We start from the raw sequence: 23866 nt of genomic DNA, 5'->3' as shown, positions 1-23866 counted from the left end.
TTTGTTGGTGAATGTTTATGCCCCAAACTTTGATGATGTGGAATTTGCAAATAGATTGTTGAGTAATATCCCATTTATGAATACCCATATGCTGATACTTGGAGTAGATTTCAATTGTGTGTTTGACCCGACCTTGGATCGGTCAAATCCTCGCAATCGGAATTAATCTGCTATGTCTAAAGTGTTTTCTGATTTTGTAAAACAGAATGGTCTTGTTGATCCTTGGAGATCTCGTAATCCCTCTGGTAGGAAATTTTCTTTTTTCTCTCAGGTTCATTATTCATATTCTAGGATTGATTATTTTTTTATTGACAGTAGGCTTAATTCAAGTGTTAAATCCTCTGATTATTTAGGTATTGTTATATCCGACCATTCACCTTTATTATTAGATATTCAAATGTCTACCCATAAACGCAGCCTTTCACATTGGGGATTTAATTCTCTTCTCTTGTCTGATAAAGAATTTTGCAGTCACATTTCAAATTCTATTGATGAGTTTTTGTCTTTTAACCGAAATGAATCAACTTCATATTCGTTGTTATGGGAGACACTCAAATGTTACCTGAGAGGCCAAATTATTTCTTACTCTGCTGTTTTGAACAAAAGGATTAATACTAGACTTAATGAACTCACATCAGCAATTAGTAACCTGGATTTAAGGTATTCTCTGAACCCTTCTCCTGAACTATTTAAGCAGCGTTTTGATTTGCAAGCAGAATTTGATCGAATTTCAACCACAGAGGCTGAACGTTTGTTGTTACGCAGTCGTAGCTCGTACTATGAACATGGCGACAAAGCCAGTCGTTTACTAGCTCACCAGTTGCAGCGACAGGCAGCCTCCCGTTTGATTCCGAGTATTAAGGACTCACATGGTAATACCATCACAGATTCCATGGAAATCAATGCTACTTGTAAATCGTTTTACGCTTCATTATATAAATCTGAATTCCCTAAAGACAAAACTAAAATGAACAAATTTCTGGTGAATCTTTTAAATCCTGTCATTGATACTCATATCACTGAGCAACTGGACTCTCCACTCTCCCTTGAGGAAATATTAAAAGCAATCAAAGCCATACAGTCATCCAAAGCCCCAGGCCCCGACGGGTTTCCTATTGAATTCTATAAAAAAATTTATTGATAAACTTGCTCCACTTCTATTATCTGTATTTAATGAATCCTTTGATATTGGTTCATTACCACCAACCATGACACAAGCTACCATTGCTCTTCTTTTAAAGACTAGTAAGGATCCAACCTCCTGTGGCTCTTACAGACCTTTATCGCTGCTCAATGTAGACGTTAAGGTGTTGGCTAAAGTCATTGCATTCCGTTTAGAGAATGTGCTTCCTCACATAATATCTGAGGAGCAGAATGGTTTTATTAAGGGACGTCAGTTGTTTTTCAATACACGTACACTTTAACATAATTTACTCAAAACATTCATCTGAATTTCCTGAATTGGTGATCTCTTTGGATGCTGAAAAGGCGTTTGATAGGGTTGAGTGGGAGTACTTGTTTGCAGTCTTGAAGAAATTTGGATTTGGTGATATATTTATTTCCTGGATTCGTCTCCTTTATTCATCTCCCAAAGCCTGTGTTCATACCAACGATGTCTATTCAGATTATTTTACTCTTGAACGTGGAAGTCGCCAAGGATGTCCTTTGTCTCCTTTGCTATTTGCCATCGCTATCGAGCCACTCTCTATTTCATTAAGATCTTCCCCATTGTTTAAAGGAATCATCCGTAATGGAATTGAGCATAAATTATCACTGTATGCGGATGATTTATTTTTATATGTAACTGATCCCACGCTTTCGATCCCTGCTGTTTTGGATATTCTGGAGAACTTCAGCACCTTCTCAGGTTATAGATTGAATTTAAGTAAAAGTGAGTGCTTTCCCATTAATTCTACTGCATGTCTTCTTCAAAAGTTGGACTTACCTTTTCAACTCAATCCTTCACGGTTTAAATATCTGGGTATAAATGTGACCCGTTCACTATCTAGCCTTTTCTCAGCTAATTTCACTCCCCTCATCTCAAAGATCACATCTGATATTCAGAGATGGGGTAACCTCCCCCTCTCATTAATCGGCAAGATTAATGTGGTGAAGATGAATATTTTGCCGAAATTGTTATTTTTGTTTCAGTCAATTCCTCTTTTTCTGCCAATACATTTTTTTAATTCACTGGATAAGATAGTTAGTTCTTTTTCTTGGGGTGGGAAACCACCTAGGGTTCGTAGAACTTTACTGCAGAGATGTAGACTAAGTGGAGGACTGGCACTACCTAATTTTCTGGCCTATTATTGGGCTTCTCATATCTATAAACTTTGCCACTGGTTAAAATCTCCCGGTCTCTCCTGGTGTAATTTGGAACAATCTTCCTGTAGGGGTTCTTCTATTCCCGCTTTAATTTATTCCTCGCTTCCTATAAAACCCTCTCTATACACTGATAACCAAGTGGTTCTTAATACATTAAAGATCTGGTATCAATTTAGGCGGCACTTTAAATTTATAGCTACATCTTCCTCTGGTCCACTAAAAAACAATCACTTATTTCCTCCTTCGCTTTCAGATCCGACATTTACAGTGTGGCATGATAAGGGTATTACACAGTTAAAACATTTGTATGTTGATGGGATTTTTGATAGTTTTGTCAATCTTTCATCTCGCTACTCCCTACCTAATATTCATCTGTTTCGCTATTTTCAAGCCCGCAATTTTGTTTCTAAATGTTTTTCTGATTTCCCCTCTTTACCTCCGGATCACCAGTGGGAAACCATGCTTTCATTTGTTCCTAATCAAAGAGGAATTATTTCAAAGTTGTACAGTATTATTTTGGATTTGAACAACCATTCTACTGACAAACTTAAAGGTACATGGGAAAAAGAGTTAGGAATACAATCACAGGAGGAATCCTGGCAACAGGCAATAGAGAGGATACGATCTTCCACCTCTTGTGCTCGGCTTGGACTTATCCAATTTAAGGTGCTACACAGGGTGCATTTCTCCAAGTCTAAAATATCTGAAATGTATTCAGAAGTGGAAGACAAGTGTGATAAATGCCATGGCTCTCCTTGTCACCTCAGTCACATGTTTTTTCTTTGTCCTGACCTAAGGGCTTTCTGGGCAGGTTATTTTTCTATTTTGTCTGCTGTGCTTGGGTTAAATCTCCAACCTTGTCCGCTGATTGCGGTGTTTGGGATTCCTGACCCTTCACTTATACTTAATTCAATGCAAAAAGGCATAATAGCTTTTACATCTTTACTGGCAAGACGTTCCTTATTGTTGCACTGGAAATCTGCTAAGTATCCTTCCGTCTCCCAGTGGCTCAAGGATGTTATGTTTTTTTTAAAGCTTGAAAAAATAAAATATACGTTGGGTGGGAGTACGGGGAAATTTTTCCAAAAATGGCAACCATTTATCTCCTATTTCACAGACTTACAAGTATTGCCCAGCTGATACCCAAACTGTATGTGCCTGTTATAGCTTTCCGTTATTGTGTAAATAGGTAAAATATTCAACAGGATGTGTGTTGTTGAGCCAAGGTGGGGGGGTGGGTGGGGGTGTTCATTGTTTGCACAGAAATCTGTAATCTAATATCATTTATTTGTTTTACTGTTTATATGACTGTTCGTGTGCACTCATGTTGTTGAAAAAGCAAAAAAAATCATTGAATTGGATTTTGTGATTAAAAATTGGTATTTTTCAATTAAAAAAAAAAAAAAAGAGTAGCTGATAATAAGCCAACCCGTCGTCGAAAGAAATGGATGCCTACGATGTTCCTGCTCCACGAATGGACTGGGATTCCACAAACCTACCCAAAGCATGCCGACGCTTCAAGCAGCATGCCGAGCTAATGTTCACCGGTCCCCTGCGAGAGAAGGAAGAGGAGGACAAATGCAGCTACCTTCTTTTGTGGATTGGGGAGAAAGGACGTGATGTTTATAACACCTGGACGCTCACGGCAGACGAAGCCAAGAAGCTACAGACGTACTATGATAAGTACACAAAATACATCACACCCAAAGCAAATCCCATCTATGCCAGATATAAGTTTCATGAGAAGATGCAGGGTGAGCATGAATCATTTGAACAGTTTGTGACTGAGCTAAAACTGCTTGTCAAAGACTGTGGCTACCCAAACAGTGACGAAATGGTCAGAGACCGGATTGTATTTGCCACTAATTCACCTCATGTTCGTGAGAAACTTCTCAGTCAGGGTTCAGAGCTCACATTGGACAAAGCTATAGATGTAGCCAGGTCCCACAAGCTAGCAAAGCAACAGTTGAAAACTATGGGCCACACCAGAGACCATGACATTGTTAACGCCATCAGCAGAAGGCCGCACAGCCTAGATAAAAAACAGAGAGGCACAACACCCAAGGAGCATGCTGCTACAGCATACAAGTCATGCAGCTACTGTGGAGGACAACACAGTGCTAAAGATGTCTGCCCAACAAAAGGAAAGGAATGCATGAAATGCAAAAAGATGAACCATTTCGCCAGAGTATGTAAATCAAGGATCCCTTCACAGTCAGGTTTCCATCGGCAGACAGTACACGCCGTCAGAGAGAACACAGAGTATGTTGAAAAGGACACAGATGAGGAACAGAGCGGTTTTTACATCGACAGCATCACAATTGAAAATGAAGGCGAAAGCAATGAGCAAGCATATGCAGATGTAGAGCTAGGCTCTCCCCCACAAAAAGTGAGATTCAAAGTAGACACGGGCATACAGGCCAACACCATTCCGGTCAACATCTTTCAGACTCTTTCAAGATGTGACACTTAGGCCAGCCATACACAAGCTCATGGACTATGGAGGACATGCACTCAGTGTTGATGGAAAATGCAAGCTGAAATGCAAACACAAAAACAGCACATGAATGTTGGACTTTCACATTGTGGATACCAGTGCCCCACCTGTTCTGGCGATGAAATCTTGCCGTGACCTAAACCTAGTAAAGATCGTGATGGCTGTGACTGAGGAAATGGACAAAATGGACACTGACTCTCAGAGCATTTTAGACAAGTACGCTGATGTGTTCCAGGGCATAGGAGAATTTAAAGGTGAATGTCACTTCCATGTCAACCCAGACATAGCACCTACAGTCTGCCCACCACGCAGAATCACTATTGCTCTACGAGACCGACTCAAAGATGAGCTCAACGACATGGAGAAGAACAATATCTGTAAGGTCACAGAACCCACAGATTGGGTGAATGCGCTTGTCATTGTAGAGAAGCCAAAGACAGGCAAGCTGAGAGTGTGTCTAGACCCCAGGCCCCTTAACAAGGCTATACAGAGGCCTCACTACCCCCTGCCCACTTTAGAGGATGTCACCACAAAGCTTGCTGGAGCAAGATACTTTAACGTCCTAGACGCCAGGTCAGGCTATTGGGCCATTAAGCTGAGCCATGAGTCATCAATGCTAACAACATTTAATACAATGTTTGGCAGGTACCGCTTCCTCGGGCTGCCAGTCTGCATAATCTCCGCACAGGACGAGTTCCAGCGACGTGTGGATGAGACCTATGAAGGCCTCAGCGGCGTGGCAGCCATCGTTGACGACATACTGGTTTTTGGGAGGACCAAACAGGACCATGACCGAAACCTGAGAGCCATGCTACAACGCAGCAGAGAGAGGGGTGTGAGGCTAAAACCCTGACAAATGCACAATCTGTGTAACAGAGGTCAGTTATTTTGGTCACATTCTGTCGCATGAAGGTTTGAAACCGGACCCAAACAAAGTGCAGGCAGTCCAAGAGATGCAGCCACCACAGAACAAGGCCAAGTTAGAAACCGTGCTAGGCATGATCAATTATTTGGCAAGGTTTGCTCCCCACCTGTCAGAGATCAATGCGCCACTGCAACAATTGCTGAAATAGGACAGTGAGTTTGTGTGGGATGCCAACCATGACAGATACTACCAACAAATGAAAGAGCTGTTAACCCGGCAGCCAGGCCCAGTTCTCTCTTACTTTGACCTCCAGAAAGAGCTGCGGCTCCAAGTGGATTCTTCAAAAAGTGGCCTAGGTACAGTCATGTTGCAAGACGGCAGGCCAGTGGCATATGCGTCTAATTCACTCACCAGCACCGAACAGAACTATGCTCAGATAGAGAAATAGCTCTATGCTCTAGTCTTTGGTTGTAAGCGTTTCCATGAGTACATGTATGGGCGACAACTGTAGAATCAGACCACAAGCCATTAGAAGCAATACTCAGAAAACCACTGGCGGTGGCACCACTACGATTGCAGAGGATGATATTACAGCTACAGAAATACAATATCAGCATCATCCACCGGCCAGGGAAAGACATCCCAGTGGCTGATACACTATCACGGAAGTCCATAGAGTATTATGACAAAGCTCTGTGTGAAGGAATAGAGGCCCAGGTGCATACAGTCATCAGCAACATGCCTGTTAGTGATCAGAGACTGACAGAGATTAGGGATACAACCGCCCAGGATCCCCAACTCACAGCCCTGAGAAAAGCCACACTTGATGGTTTGCCCAACACACGGTCCAAATGCCCACCCATCATCCAAGAGTTCTGGAATCATAGAGCCGAGAGCTCAGATATCAGCAGCATCATGTTCAAAGGAGAGAAAATCATTGTTCCCCGTAAGCTCAGAGAGAACATGATAGAGCGTATCCACTCCAGCCACATGGGTGTTGAAAAGAGTAAGAATAGAGCCAGAGACCTTCTGTTTTGGCCTGGTATGGGTAAGCAAATAGAGGCAGAAGTAGGAGCCTGCAGCATATGTCAGGAGAGACGCAGTGCAAACCCTAAAGAGCCCCTGCTGTCACACGCAATACCAGAAAGACCGTGGCAGGTGATAGGCAACAAACTATTCACTTGGGACTCCAGAGTCTATATCATCATCGTAGATTACTACAGCAGGTTCTTTGAGCTGGAAAGACTATACAGCCGCAGCAACTGTGATCACCAAACTGAAGTCCACCATGGCCAGGCATGGAATTGCTGAGACGGTGATCAGGGACAACGTCCGTGCTACAGCTCAAGTGAGTTCCAAAGTTTTGCAGAGACATGGGGTTTCACCCACACCACAACTAGCCCCCATTACCCGCAGAGCAACGGCCTTGCAGAGAAGACGGTCCAGACAGCCAAGAGCATACTGGACAAAGCTAAAGCTGAACATAAAGACCCCTACCTAAGTCTACTAGAATATCCAAACACTCCAGTAGACAACCTGAAATCCCCCGCACCTGCTCATGAACCGGAGGCTTCGTTCCATCCTCCCTGCAAAAGCCAAACACCTGCAGCCACAAATTGCTTGCCAACAGACAGTGCACGAGAGGAGAGAAGCCTGCCAGCAACGCCAGCAAACCTATTTCAACAGGACAGCCAGACCTCTACCTCAGCTACCCCCAGGTAGACCTATCCGGTTCCGCCAGCAGGATGGTTCCTGGAAACCAGCAATGGTGACACGCCCTGCAAACACTCACAGGAGCTACCTCATCACCACCAGCACAGGTCAGACCTACCGACGCAACCGCCGACATCTCAGAGAGGACAGAGGTGATGTTGCAACAGAAGAGATCATCCAGTCACCGGAGCCCACCTTCAGCAACATTCCAGTTTCCCAGCCTCAGCCTGCAAAACCTCCAGACCTGAACATTAATCCATCTGGTTACACAACTCGATCAGGTCGTGTTGTCAAGCCAAGACAGCTCCTTGACCTGTAACCATTGTAAACTTCTGTTGTGATTTGACAGTGATTTGTTTCCCAGCTATTTGCTCAGGTTAAATTGTTCGTATACGCCATATTCTGTAAGCTGGTGTGTTATTTGTGTTTCGGGACATCCTGGGTCAGGTTTACATATTTCATTTGTGTAGAACAATTGTTTTTCTTTTAAGAAGGGAGATGTGACATATTGTGTTAAGTTCGTTCTGCTCACTAGATGGTGCACTATGTACATGTTGTACTGTTGTTAAAATCCCGCAAGAGTGTATGACGAGAGTAGAGGCGTCACGGGATCCAAGATGGTGAATATAGTCACGCAGTAAGACAGACATCGTCATGATTATTCTTAAGCGAAATACATCTACTACAGGTAGAAGGGCAAAACAATACAGATGATTAGTTACTAATAATCCGGGCCTGGGGATTTTCCTGCCTGCATACTATGAATTGTAGTTGTAATATCCCTGTTCCAGAGTAAGCAACAATGCAGTGTGACCATTTACCTTCAGGGAGGGCTGGCGATGGTCACTAAAATGCAGAGCGGACGGCGGCTGCAGTCTGGTGAGCAGCGGCCGAGGCAGCGTGGGGAGAGCGGGTTTTTCCAGCTAGATCTTTGGCGTCAGAGTGCAGGCTGGTTCGTGTCTGGACCGACAGATCCGGAGGGACATGAGTGATGTGGAATTACAGTCCCGAGTGGAGTGAGGAGCCCAGTTAAATAGTGGAGCTTCTCATCCTGAAACCACCTCCACCTGGTAACAGTGTGTCGAATGTAAGCGTACAATCAAAATGGAGTATCTGCAGTAACAGAAGCGATAGATTCATTATATCAGAACACATCAAAACTGAAGTGGATTGGGCTGCCCTCCTCGCTGGCATGGCTGTTTTAAAAAGGAAACATTAGTATGAAATGCAGGACGAACAGCTGAGAAGAAAAAAGGAAATGCTGAATTTGGAATCTGAAATTGAAACTTCAAATGCCAAAATAGCTGTTCTACGTGTTGCTTCAGAATGTGGGAGTAAATCACTAGCAGCCACTTTGAATCCAGACAACAATTAAGGAAACACATCAGTCATTCAAGGAACGCTTGACCCCAAAGTTCAACCAATTCTGCCAGCCCACTGCCATCAGAATACCATAGCATCAACAAACATGGATCAACAAAGGATCTCCAACAGCTGAATGAGAAAACAAGTGGACCCTGAAACAAACATGGAATTTGGAGAAAATTCATTGATCAATGCTGTGCAGGATTTGTATTTGATACCTGCTACTCAAGTTGGAAATAATGAACACTCTCTTTCCCCCTCACAAGCACCTGATTTCTACGCCATCGGGCATCAGCAAAAGGAAATAACTGCCGCTCTAGTGGAACAAGAGCGCTCCATGTCCTTACCAAGCAGAAAAATTCCAGTATTTGCTGTTGACCCTTTGAAATATTTGCATTTTATCAGAGCATTTGAGCACGGTGGGGAGTTGAAGGCTAATAAAGCTGACTGTTTGTATTTTTTAGAGGAAATGACCACAGGCCAACCAAGAGAGTTGATCCGTAGCTGCCAGAATGATTCCAGAAAGAGGATACAGTCATGCAAAGGAGCTTCTACGTGAAAGTTTTGGCAACGAGTGTAAAATTGCAGCTTTGTACATGGAAAGGGCCCTTGCTTGGCCAAATGTTCATTCTGAAGATGTTAAATCACTACAGGCATTTTCGTTGTTTCTATGAAGTTGCTGTAATGTAATGGAATAATTACAGCATGCAGAAGATAACGTTGTTGCCCCATCCTCTACCAAAACATGTGGACACACAGGGGCCGGAAAGAGCGACTGTTGTTTGTCTGTCTTAGCTGTTCAAGTAAAGTCTATTAAAGGAGACACAATAATACAGACGTACGTTTTTCTAGACCCTGGAAGCACCTTTTGCTCAGAGTGCCTGATGCAACGGCTGAATGTAACTGGAAAGAAGATGAGCTTCCTTCTGACCACCATGGGACATCAGAAGGTAATTTCTACTTATGCCCTAAGTGAGAGAGGAGTCAGGTCTGGATAGCAACCTCTTCTATGAACTGCCCGAGGTCCTTGTGCAAAAGGAAATGCCTATTAATAAGGAAAACATAATTACACAAAACGCACTAATACAGTGGCCACATTTTGTTCCAGTGCCAGTTCCTCATATAAATGCCAACATTGATTTGTTAATTGGAACCAATACGCCCAAGCTGTTTGAACCCTGGGAGGTGATAAGTAGTTGTGGAAATGGCCCGTACGCAATAAAGACAGTTTTGGGATGGGCAGTGAATGGAACTCTACAGCAAAACAGAAATGTTCTTTCCAAGACGGGACTTCCTGTGACTACAGTGAATAAAATCTCGGTTAACAAACTGGAAGAAATGTTGACTCTGCAATTTAACCATGATTTCAATGACCGAATTGTAGCTCAAAAGGCAATGCCAAGAGAAGATCTGAGATGTTTGGACATCATGGAGAATTCTGTCACATTTTAAAATAGACACTACAGTATGAAACTGCCATGGAAGGCACGGGTCACCCCCCTGAAAGGTATTACAATTCCACGATTGGAGCTAACCGCTGCCGTGTTCGCCACCAGAATAGATCAGATGCTGAAATCTGAGTTATAGCTACAACTAAGCCCACCAATGTTTTGGACGGACAGCCCTTCTGTCCTGAAGTATATATGCAATGAGGACAAACATTTCCATACCTTTGTGGCCAATTGCATTTCAGCCATCAGAAAAACTCCCAAAATATCCCAGTGGCGCGACATAAACAAATGAGAATCCAGCTTATCTGGCATTCATGGGGTTAAAAGTGGACGGTCTGTTGCATGGAGGAAAGTAGATCGAAGGACCAAAGTTCCTCTCCAAGAGTGAGCAAGAAGGGCCAGCATCTGTTCAGGATAATGTCCTTGAGCTGAATGACCCAGAAGTTAGGAAAGAAGCTACTATGGACGCCGTTGTGGAAAAAACCCTGCTCTCCTCCTGACCGATTAATCACCCATTTCTCTGATTGGCACAAACTGAAGGTTTCTGTGGCCAAGTTGTTTTTCCATTTCTTAATTGAACAGAGTCACGGAGTAGGAAGGAAGTCTACCTTAACGGAGCTACAAGATACAGGAAAGTCCATCAATGAGGAAAAATCGATTAACAAGCTGCCATATCTGTCGGCGCACGAATTAACCAAAGCAGAAGTTGCTTTTGTAAAGTATAGCCAGATTTAAAGATTTCAAGAAGAAATTACAGGTCTCTCCATTGGAAAATCTACACCCAAGAGCAGTAAAATCTATAAACTCGATCCATTCTTGGACAAAGGACTGCTGAGAGTTGGTGGACATTTAAGTAAAGCTGCTATGCCTGAGGAGTCAAAGCATCCCTTCATTTTGTCCAATGATATGCGTATTTCAGCAGTCATATTAGAGCATCCTCATAAACAGTTGGGTCACGGCTGTAGAAATCCCACGCTATTTATGTTGAGAAAAGAATTCTGATTACCAAAGTAAATTCGGCAATAAGAAAGATGGTCTCCGAATGCTGTGTATGCAGGCGTTTCAACGGAAGACTTTGTAATCAAAAATGTCGGCTTTACCGCCAGAGGGAGTTGCGCCTGATCTACCCCGCTTCACGACTGTTGGTGGGATTATTTTGGCCCAATTGAAGTTAAGAGCGATCGGACATGTTGCAAGCGTTATGGCGTGGTTTTCACTTGCCTTGTCAGCAGAGCGGTCCATTTGGAGGTGGCGCAATTCTGGACACTGACGCCTGCATCGATGCGGTTCGCAGGTTCATCAGTAGACGAGGTCAAGTGTCCCACATTGTTTCCGACAATGGGACCAATTTTGTTGGGGCCACCAGAGAGCCAAAGGAAGTGTTTTCATCACTAGATGGCGACGAAATGCGACGGATTCCCAAAAGGGAAATACAATGGAGTTTTAATACCCCCACAGCCTCGCATCAGAAGGGTTCTTTGATCAATATTACAGGCTACAGACGATGGGCGATGATGAACTGCACACTGTACTTTGTGAGGTGGAGGCGGTTTTGAATAGCTGACCTATTACTAAGCTTTCTGAGGATCCAAATGAACTTGAGCCATATTGTTGATGAAGGGAAAACTGATTTCTCCTTCTAGAGCATTTAATGAACAAGATCTGTATGTTAAACAAAGATGGAGACTGCAATATATTGCAGACTTATTTTGGAAACGTTGGATAAAAGAAATACCTTCCCTTGCTCCAAGAGCATCACAAGTGGAGTCAAAAAGAAGAAACTTGGTGCCTGGAGCCATCATGTTCATAGCTGACTCTGGAGCTCCTCGTGGTTCATGGCCACTTGGCAGAGTTCTGGAAACATTTTTGGACAAAAATGGAACTGGTTCGCTCAGTGAAAGTGAAGACGAAAACCAACGTAATAGAAAGACCTGTGACTAAGCTTTGCCTTTTGCAAAAACTCAGCCTGAAATGTGATATGCTAAACAGAAGATCTAACTCTATTTAAATAATAATTGTGAAAGATTATTGCACAATTAGGGGCCGGAGCGTTGGAGCCAGGTTCGTTTTTAAGTTTATATGGTTTGCTTACTACCCTTTTCTGTCCACCAAGAGGGGGCAGTGACATTATTGTTCGGCCGCGAGGTTAAATACACCTTAGAATTTCCTTTCCAGTGACGCTACCGGAGGATGCTAAGGAAGCATACATCTTTTGACCATTGCTGGGCTCAGCCCCCCTAATGAGACAGGAGTCCCTCTTAAAACATTATTTGTGAAATTTTTGGGGGTTTCTTGTTTTTTCCTATGCATTTCCTTTTTGTTTTTTGTTTTTCAGTTTTGTCATGATCATGTGTAAAATTAGGCTATTTTTATTTATTTGTATTTGTGTATGAGGGTGAATCATCACTTTAATAAAGTTGCCGGCCTGCATCAATTCTTGTCTTCACCATTGAAGTGTGGGAGCGCTACTCTTAAGGCATCTGCATACTCCTTTTTTGAACCCATAAGAACAAGAAGACAATGCAGCAGTGACGTCAGCCAGCTGCCGAAAAAAAAACTTTTTCGGCAGGACTGTTCATACTCCGATAACATGCTGTCGAACTCACAGGCCACGCCCCCTCAAAGCAGCCACACGTCTGTGAAGCTCCGTTCTAACTTTTCAACAGCACAGTTTATTTCTCGCCTCCAGTGCTTTCAGAAATCCATTTCACTGAACTGTTTCAGTAATAAAAGAAAGTTTTTGTTACAAGCTAAATATGATTAAAATGTTTACATGACTTCCAGACAGACATCTATGCAATCTCCTGGAAATTTATATAAAAAACTTTAGTGTGTCCGACTGTGGCCCTGCATACATACCCCCTCGCCCCCCCCGGGTGAGCCCCCCTGAAAGCCGTGGTATAGTTTGCGCACTATCAGACTATACATTACTAATAAATAGGTGTAGAATATGTGTTAATGTGATGGAAACACATAGATTTACAGATCATTATACGTTCCCTGCCTCAAAAAGGATTCAGAACAGAGCAGATCACTTTGGCCCAGGAGCCTGAAGGATACGTAACAATATGAGGGTTAAATAAAAACACAGTAATTGTCTGCTTCTGTTCTGCTCTGATTGCTGCTGGGTCCGTTTGAACTCGTGTGTTCAAACATCCTTGCCACAGCTCCACAAAATGAGCGTCGCCTACATAGTAAGGCTTATGTCCTCTCATCACATTGGCTTATTGTGACCTCATGTTCGGTCGTGCCTGAGAGCAGTGGGACTCGGGGATGTCTCTGCATACAAGGGCTGAGCGATGAGTTGGCACAGCAAAAAAAAATAAATAGGTGCTTTGACTTAGACTTCATAAGTAATAGTCTTGTCTTGCCAGCTAATAAAGAAGTCAGTGTGGGACTGAAGGCTCAGGAGTGAAATTGCCTCACAGAATCACTGTCTCAGCCAGGCCGTAGCTTCAATGACTTCTGCAGCTTTAATCCATGTGGTACTGTCCATGCTGAATTCTTCAGGAAACAGACACGACATGCACTTGCGCTAAAAACATCAACAGATGTATGTGAATTTAGGCGAACTTACATTTTCTGTGCAGAGCTTTTAATTTACACCTCCTCTTATTGAAATGCAAACAGAGCTTGTTCTCAAAGTGCCTGTGCAGCGTTCACCCCCGCCTCCTCCCCCTCCTCTTCTGAGAGGTGATTTGATGTGTAGTGAGCTCATTTAAAACCAACATTGCAGTGCAGTGCTGAGCAATGGGGCCACCTTCCTGCGTCACGCATGCAGCCCGACCTTGGACAAAGCCATTTGTTCCCTGTTCTGTCCTCTGAGATGACCAGCGACTGCAGAGCTGAGGCTGCCCTGACAGAGACAACTTACCTCCTTCATACAAGATCCTGCTATCTGCCAGGCAGAGCCCCCTTGTGGCTATTTCACTGAGTGGTCCACCTTCAAACTTCTGTTTGACTCCATTTAGCTGCATTTGTTGACCTTCTGCAGCTGCGTCATTTATCAAGATCACTCTCAGACAGAGGTGAAACATTTGTACTCCAGTACAGTTAGTTTGCTCAAGATGGATGGATGGATGGATGGATGGATGGATGGATGGATGGATGGATGGATGGATGGATGGATGGATGGATGGATGGATGGATGGATGGATGGATGGATGGATGGATGGATGGATAGATAGATAGATAGATAGATAGATAGATAGATAGATAGATAGATAGATAGATAGATAGATAGATAGATAGATAGATAGATAGATAGATAGATAGATATTATAGTAGTACCCACAAAGAGCTGTCCTTGACCCTCTCATGCATCGTTTACACGACAATGCTTTCAAGTGAAAGTGTAAAACTTCTGTTGCATTTTGGGTGTTTATTTACACAACGGTGTACTGAGCCACTGAAAACACAACTTTTTGAAAATGGCTCCCAAGGTTGCACTTTTCTGAAATGCAGCTACTGATCATGTGCACCAGGGCAGTAGTAAACAGTTCTTCTGCAAATGTGCGAGCAGATGGACAGTAACAAAAAACAAAAATATCAATCCAAATTCATCGTCTGTCCATACCAATGTCTGTGTCGTCGGTATTGTTTATGTTGACAGCGTATTGTTCTCTGTGTGCCTGTGTGTGGTTTTATCACAAAAACAACCAACAGCACCAAATTCTGGCCTGGCACGCTAAAGGTGTGTTTACACATAATGACGACAAGTCAGGAATGGCACCAATCTCAATTCCTGACCGCGGATCACGATTTTGACCTGTGCTCGGGTTCACCAAGCGTCTTAGAGTCTCTCAGAGCTCCTATCTTAACCTAAAAGTTCCTAGCAAGGAATTCTTAGCTTAAAAGTGACTCAGGAAGTGTCTAACAGAAACTCTTTGCAAGGAGTTGACAGCAACTTTTATCTTAGTGAGGAGGTGTGGTTGACCCCGTTGCTCCACATGATGCAGTCTGCTGAAAGCTGTGATTGGTTGTTAGAGGAAGGAAGACAGAAAAAAGCCTTGTGATCCCTGTAATCAATGGAGAGTAAAATTAACCATCAAATATTAAAAATGTAGAACCATGAAAATTATTTTATGTCATGATGATGAAACTCAGAGAAACTAATTTAATTTGTACACAGCTGAAAAATGATTGAACTTACCTTGTTCATATACTGATTATCATATTGATTTAATTATTGTTTTCTTTTCTGTCCACGCTGGTTATCTTTACCACTTAATGTATTATAATGATATTAATGGTGGATGTGGACGCAGCGTCACCATTTCCTGTGATTTACCACCAATGTGGGGCTGTGAAAGAACCATAGCGGTCAGACTGACACTCTGCTGACGGAGGGTTGGGACAGACCACAGTCATCACTCCTACACTGCTCCATCTTTCCTGTAGCAACGCATCGCAATGTTGTGATCACCTTCATCTCGGGTGCTATTACATTGTTTGGCAGTGGAAGAAATAAGCTCATCCCTGATGAGGTCGACCACAAACATTATTCCTGTATGATCGAGCAGGTAGCGTGTCAATAATCACTGTCGTTAAACAAACCAAACATCTTTCCTTTTTCTTTGTCTTTCTGTCATCTTGTCTGTTTAAGAAACTTTTAGGCTTCTTAAAACTCCTCCTCACTACTTTTAACGGTTTTCCACCTGAGGAGCTCTCTTCGGGCTTAAGATGCTTTGTGAATTACTTTTTTCTTAGTAAAGGAAAAGTCTAAGAAAAATCTTAAAATTTGTGGAATTCTAAGAATTTTTTTTTTAAGAGTGACGTCACTAAGAGCTACTTTTAGCCTTGGGATGCTTTTTGAATACGGGCACTTAATTTTATGATTCAGGGAAGATTTTTTGGCAGCCTAAAGCATGCTCCGTGAACATCCAGAATGTCACGCACTGATACGCCCATTTAAGAACCTTATTCAGATGTATTATGTCACATAAAGAATGTCAGGAATCTGCCAGGAATGACAGGAAAATGATATTCGTAGCTCATCGTACCTATGTGTAAACGCACCTTAACTCCATCATTTTCAGCGTTTCTGCGATTTTGGTGTAAACGGATATCGGTTTTAAAGCATTGCTGGGTAAACGCAAAACCTTTTTGAAGCGAAAATGCAGAAACGATGCCTTTTCAATTGTAAACGCAGTCTATGATGCACTCATTGAAATACTTTGAAATGAGAAAATTTCAAAGAACTTTCCTTAATCTATATTATTATTGGCAATCTTTTTCCTGCAAGGAATCACAATGAATTCTCGCAACAACAAAAAAAAGGGATCCTTATTCAAATACTGAAACTGAGAAGTTGTGCAGTATTTGAAAAAAAGGGAACCCAATAAACCCAATGTGAATTTGATAACTGCAATACTTTTGAGAAAAAGTTTAAGCAGTAGCAAAAAAAATAAGAAAAAAGAAAAACAACACAACCTCACAACCAGTGGCATTAATTATCAGCAGACTGGTAACATGAACAACATCGGCAACATTTTCAAAACCTATGGAAGCTTGAACAATGTTTGAAGCAACTCTGAAAACTGCATTAAAAAGATGCATTTAGTGGACATCACTGCAAAAATCCATTGTGAACAAAGTTCATGACAGCACGAAGCAACGAGCTAAGAGTTCTTGAACAGGTTTGATCTGTCTTTCAACCAGTACTGAAAGATCATCCTCAATGTCTCCACTGGATCTGACATCTTGGACAACAACTACACCAGCTTCTTCACAACATTGGACTTTCAACTATAGCAACAAGCTGGTTTATTTCAAACCTCACAGATCTGAATATGTTTCAATTGGAGGAACTGAATCACAAACGTGCAGTTTCCGTTGGAGTCCCTCAGGGATCAATCCTCAGTCCCATCATGTTCACACTACACATGCTCCTCCTTGGCCACATAATCACAGACTTTGGAACATATTTTCACTGTTATACTGTTGATACAATACACAACTGTATATTGAAAAATATTTTCCCAACCTTCAAAATCTTGTTAACTTGCCTCGAAGCCCACATCAATCAGAAATATCAACCACAGACCTTATTACAACACTCACACTCTGGAAGCATTCAAATAAATAAGTTGATGTCTTTGTGTTTCCAAATATCTGTGGTCTTTCTCTTGGCCTGGATTTAAACCACACGGAGCAGTAAGCCTTTTTTATTGTCATTAGTTTAACACATGTGAGATTGCGGGCCTCACCAGCAGCCTTTCAGAAGTAAAAAAGTTTGTCTTTATTATATTTAGCCACTTATAGTTGATATTCATGTTTAGCATGTATCCACCAAACAGGATGTAATGTTTAAATAATGATGAAACTTTATTGCAGAAAGCATATAAATAAATAACATTTACTGCTCTTAATAGTAGTACATTGTATTGATTATTTATTATTGTGAGAAAAAAATCTCATAGTGCTACACGTAGGGACTATGAAATGGCAAAATAACATGCAGCATAGAAACAGAATTTTTAACACATCTAAAATCAGGGATTATAAAAGGTATGTGCTCTTAGGAATCATATGCGTTTGTGAAAAATAATATTTGAAGTCATTTTTTAAATGATTTTAATGAGTTTGTGGTGCTCAATCCAGTGATTTTGTCCTGGAAATGTTGATATGTGGTGCATATACAGTATAAGCAATTTATCTTCAGAATTCATCCTAATTGATCCTGGCAATTGACTACTTGCTTATAAAACATGTAGTCTACACTGTGCAATGACACGTGTCAGTATTTGTGAGTTCTCTTACATTCAGGGGTAAATCTGATGTCTGAACATGAACCCGTTCTGATGTTTTCCAGAGTGAAAGTGACAGTTCCTCGACTGCAGTGACTCGTGTGGCCATACAGACATTGAGCACATGTTCCTCTCAGAGCTGAACACATGAAGGAGAAGAGCTGACAGGCTCAGCTACTCTCCACCACTCCATCGTGGTTCTGAATGGATCACACAACCCATCTCATGTATGGACTTCCTAATTGATAAAACATGAGGCTAATCTCTCTGTCAGGCCTCCTTCTCTCTAGTCTTGCTGAGGCCGGTCCACAGATCAGAGGTGCAGGCTGCAGTAACTGTAGTGCTGGTTGGAGGAGTCCTGGGAGAAAGCCTTTGATGTTAAAACAATACAGTAGATTAGCAGAACAAAACTGGCTTAAAGAGTGGAGCTGAGGAGAGAGAGAAGAGGCTCCTGCAGGCTGCAAGAAGCATCAGGATCATCATGGAACATCAGGAGCATCAGGGAAAATCAGGAAGAATGAGAGACAACAGGAGCATCAGGAACAGCAGGAAGGATCAGGAGCATCGGTAAGTATCAAGGAACATCAGGAGCATCAGGAAACAGCAAGAGCAGCAGGAAGCATCAGTGAACATCAGAAAGGATCAAGAACATCAGGGGCATCAGGAAGCATCAGGAAGCGTCAGGAAGCGTCAGGAGCACAACTAAACATTAGGAAGGATCACAAACATCAGGAGCAGCTGGAAGCATCAGGGAACATCAGGAAGGATCAAGAACATCTGGAGCATCAGGAAGCATCAGGAAGCATCAGGAGTACCAGTAAACATTAGGAAGGATCACAAACATCAGGAGCAGCTGGAAGCATCAGGGAACATCAGGAAGGATCAAGAACATCAGGAGCATCAGGAAGCATCAGGAAGCATCAGCAAGCATCAGGAGTACCAGTAAACATTAGGAAGGATCACAAACATCAGGTGCAGCTGGAAGCATCAGGGAACATCGAAAAGCAGCGGGAAGCATTTGGGAGAATCAACAAGCATCAGGAAGCACCAGAAAGGATCTGGAAGGAACCTGGAACATCAGGAGCATCAGGAAGGATCAGGAGAATCAGGAGAATCAGGAGAATCAGGAGAATCAGGAGCATCAGTAAACATCAGGAAGGATCAGGAACATCAGGAGAAGCAGGAAGCATTGGTGAACATCGAGAAGCAGCGGGAAGCCTTTGGGAGAATCAAAAAGCATCAGAAACCTTCAGGAAGCATCAGGAAACATTGCTGATCATCAGGGCAGCGTCAGCCCGTCAGTCAGCTTCTGATCTTCATTCCACCGCAGCAGCTTGGACTAAAATCCTTGTTAAGAGATATTCAGCTTCAGCAGGGCTACTATTGACAGTCAGATGCTATAAAACACACGCCACAACCTGAAAACCTCAAATTATGCTCACTATCTACATGATCATAAATATCTTGCCTACGTTAGTTTACACATTGCCTATAATACTAGTATTACAGTATTACACACATTATCAGTTAGTTAATATCCTAAAATTGATAATTATGACAGTTTCCAAATAGCCTATATTGCAATTGCTTATCACATTACAGTTTCTAAATATCCCACAGATGCTAATTATGCTACAGTTTTAATTATTTTATGATGATTTCAATTGCTAATATTACTACTGTTGCTTAATATTCTGCAATTACCATATACCTTATAGTTTTTGACAATGCTCTGTTTCTGTGTACTCCCATTGTAATGTTTATAGCATATTGTTCCCAGCACGCATGTTTTTCTGGTTTCATTAACAAAGAACAAAAACAAACAGCTCCAAACATTGTTTTCAGCATTTCTCCTTTTTCCAAGTATACAGAGATACTTTTCCAAACATTGTAAGCACAACACTTCTGAAACAAAAACACAAAACCATGTGTTTTTACTTTGAGCATTGTCGGCTTCAGCAAACCCGTGTGTTTTCCTTCAGAGCATCACAATGAAAATTGTGCATGAAATTCAAGTGATGCAGCCAGTTTCCACACCTGTATCAGAGATCTGTTGCTTCCCTTTTCTCCCCTTTAATGGTTTTTAAAGACACAGTGTAGGGGGAGAGGGGCTTCAGAAAATAGGTGCATTGCAGGACAATCCTGTAACTCCAGAGTTACACACACACACACACACACACACACACACACACACACACACACACACACGAATATTGTTACGTAACCATAACAACGTGACAACGCAGGGCACAAGCGGAACAACAATATCCGCCTCTGGCAAGGGAGCTGGAAGATGGTCGTCTGTGGCCCTCTCAGCTAAAGATAGCTGAAACTGACTGCAATGTCACACACACGTGTGGAGGCAAAGGCACAAACACACACACACACACACACACTCACACGCGTGTTTGTGTGCGTGTGCGTGTGCGTGTGCGTGTATTTATAGTTTCTGTGGTTCAGGTGAGAAAGCCAGTAGAGGCTCAAACCAAAGGGGGGGATAAGACACTACAAAGACTTATCACTTTAAAGGAGAAATAACCCATCAGCCATAACATTATGACTACAGACTGCTGAGGTGATAAGTTAATGGATCCGACTTGTTCGCACATTCCACAGATGCTCGATTGGATTGAGATCTGAGGAATTGCTCGGACACTGTTTGCTGTGTTCTTCAATTCAGCTGTGTCTCAAGGTGCATTGTCCTGCATTATTCAGCGCTTTGGGGGCTGTTCATCAGTGGGAAAGAGCTAAATAAGTGAACTCCATTTGTCCTGCTTAAAGAATCAATCAGGAAACACAGTTTCCATGAAAAGGTGCACATAGTCTCTAACAATGTCAAAGAAGCATCCACATCAGGATTGGAAACTGTGATCATTGTGAGGATTGTGAAAAAATTTAAAATTCACCCTCACTCATAGCAACACTTCTATTACATACCTATATAACAAGTTATTGACCAAAATACCAAAATAAACCTATTCTGTGCCATTAACCAAAGTTTTTTTAAGTCAACATGCATGTCAATACTAATGTACTTATTACAGATTAAATAGCATTTATGGTGATTATAATGATGGTGATTGCTCTTGTAGCTCGTCCATTGACCATATTTTCACCAGTATATTTAGATATTTTGAGACTTCATTCTCATTCATTTCTCTTAATTTAACCCATCATCTTCATAGTTGTCCCCCGGCTAGCTCAGTTGGTAGAGCATGAGACTCACAATCTCAAGGTAGTAGGTTCATGTCCCACGCTGGGCGCCACCTTCCTGTGGGCTCACCACCTGCAGGAAGGTTCTTAATCAGGTGCTATGTGATCTGGGTGGCAGTGCTCAGACTGTCACCCCTGCGACCCAGAAACGGATAAGCGGCAGAAAATGGATGGATGGATCTTCACAGTTAGCTGAACTACAACAGTGATGAGCTACCAACTCTTCTGATCCACAAATATACATATACCCAAAGGTAATACACAGTATACAACCGGAGACACAGAGTTTATCCAGATCTCCACTGTGGCTGGAGTTTTCAGGAATCATCGTTTGTTGTGAGTCCTAGCTGCATTTATGTGTAAATGCATGGCCCAAACACAGAGAAATATCACTGTTTTGTTTTTCAAAAACCCAGGTAAACGTGGCCTAAACCCCTCTACCCCTGTTGTCTGGGTTGAATCTTCTTGTCGCTACCGTTTCCTTGTGTTCCCTGGACTATTTGTACAATAAACTTGGGAGTCTGCATTTGCTCTAACAACATCCTTACATTTAAACATTTTACTGCTTCTGTTAGTCTTATGTCTGATCAGTATACGAAAAATTATAAATTTTACTTCACATTACGATGCCTTATAGGGAATTTCCAAGCCTGAAAGCCAGTTGACTCTGACATCATATTACCAGCACACAGTGTCACCAACAGTGATGACGGTAACGTGTTAATTAGTAACGCGTTACTCTCATATGACCACTTTTTTCAGTAACGAGTAATCTAACGCATGACTATTTCCAAACCAGTAATCAGATTAAAGTTACTTCTCCAAGTCACTGTGTGTTATTGTTTTAACGTCCAACAGGACGATTTTCTTGTCTGCAAAGCTGCTTTATCATTATACAGAACTGTGCCCTCCTCCAAAGGGACACATGCAGTGTGTCTGCACACTCACCTGACCCCCTTCTCCACTCTCAGCCAATCACAGACCAGCTCACTCTAATGGTGCATTCAGGTGAGACAAAAGAATAAGAACTAACAAACATAATCACAAAACCATATAATTGCAAGAAGAACACAACTGCAGAGATGTTACACTATTTTTGTAATTTTCCTGAGTAAGAAGATATATTGACAGGAAGCCCGCCTTTTTTTCTGAGTTTTTAGCAAAACCGATTTTCATGTATGTCGGCAGCTGCTGAAAGTAACTAAAAAGTTACTTGTATTCTGACTTAGTTACTTTTAAAAACAAGTAATCAGTAAAGGAACTAAGTTACATTTAAAGGAGTAACTAATAATCAGTAATCAGGTTACTTTTTCAAGGTAATTGTGGCCACACTGGTGCTCCCTCAGAGCTGAAATTAGTGATTTATCACAGCTCCACTCGACCCCCACTGCTCAGGAGCTTTCCAATTTCAGCACTGCAGCTCTGGAGCAACCCTGCTCCCGGAGATATTTCAAGAACAAATGTGGACCTGCCACCTCACACCAATTCACACAATTGATCCTGTAAGTGGCATTTTAGTGCTGTACATCACTAAGGGTACAAGGCAAGAGGAGAGGGGGGTAAGCCAAAGCTCTGACTTCTGCCATTTGGATCACCATGAATACACAGTGTGATACACAAGCAGCACTCTTAATACTGCAGTCCATGTGTGATTAGAATCCCCCCACATTCTGCACATAAATCCACAGAGGACACTGAACTGGACGCTGTGCGGCATTTGCATATCTAAAGGTGTCACTCACAAACTGATCAGAGGTTTTAGGAGGATCTATAAGGGGTCCACGTTGGAAAAGCTTCAGCTCGGGCTTCCGTGACACCGGTTGGATGATGTTCAGTCGGTGGAAGTGAGCAGAAGAGGCCCGGCGGCGCACGGCAGCGCCGCGAGGGTGAGAGAGAGAGACAGCGGCACGCAAGAGACGGTGAATGACGCACGTTCACAACACGAGCCCCGAGTGTTTTCTGCACGCGAATTCAACGTTACCCGATCACGCAAGCTGCCTTCCGCCGAGGAGCGAGATGACAGCTCCTCCTTCTTTCCTTCTTCTCGTTACCTGCTCGGTGCGCGTCTCCCAGGCGCAGCTCGGTGATGCTGCTCGGGTCACTCCGGGATCTGCCGCGCCGCAACACGCAGTCCTCGTCCGGGCCGTCCGACGACGCCATGGCGAGCAGAGAAGAAGCAAGACGAGAGGCCGATCACCGGCGGACAAGGTCACCGACATCAAGTGGTGGAATAGCGCGTTTACAGTGGACGGACTGCCGCAGCTCCCGGTTCCCGACCAGCGGTGGCGAAGTCCACGACAGCGCGCAGCATCGTGACGCCTTCACGTGTTGCTCGTAAAAAAAAATAAAAAAAATAAAAGACACCCGCATCAAATAAAGTCATAGACATATGGGGAGGAGCCCCTGTGGACAGGGACTCTGTTTTAATCTCACAATCCCTTTGAGAATCCTGGCGTAGTTTTTTATTATTTAACTATTTTCTCAAACTGTTTTTTTTTCTTTTTTATTAAACTTTAAAAAGAACATTCTGCACACAACTGGTACAGAATGGATGTTTTGTTGGGGTTTTTTGTTCCAGGGGCTTTTTAAATTCAAAACTTTGACACACCTTCAAACAAAATATAACTTTGTTTGTGTGTGAGGCAGAATGTGAGAGGTATAAAAGTATTTCATACTCTCAATCGCTTGA

General features: G+C 42.5%; 1 protein-coding gene across 1 annotated transcript in view; it reads right to left on the bottom strand.

Moving 5' to 3' along the window:
- Positions 1-23483, bottom strand: part of phactr3b (phosphatase and actin regulator 3b) — a 122744-nt gene extending 99261 nt beyond the window's left edge. The window contains exon 1 of the mRNA XM_080462397.1: positions 23229-23483. Coding sequence (XP_080318523.1) covers positions 23229-23337 — 109 coding nt within the window. The 5' untranslated portion in view covers positions 23338-23483. The remainder of the gene's footprint in view (positions 1-23228) is intronic.
- Between the last annotated feature and the right edge of the window lie 383 nt (positions 23484-23866).

The sequence above is a fragment of the Lipophrys pholis genome, assembly GCF_963383615.2.
Source record: "Lipophrys pholis genome assembly, chromosome: 4".
Lineage (NCBI taxonomy): Eukaryota > Metazoa > Chordata > Actinopteri > Blenniiformes > Blenniidae > Lipophrys > Lipophrys pholis.
This window is presented reverse-complemented; position numbering and strand designations above follow the sequence as displayed.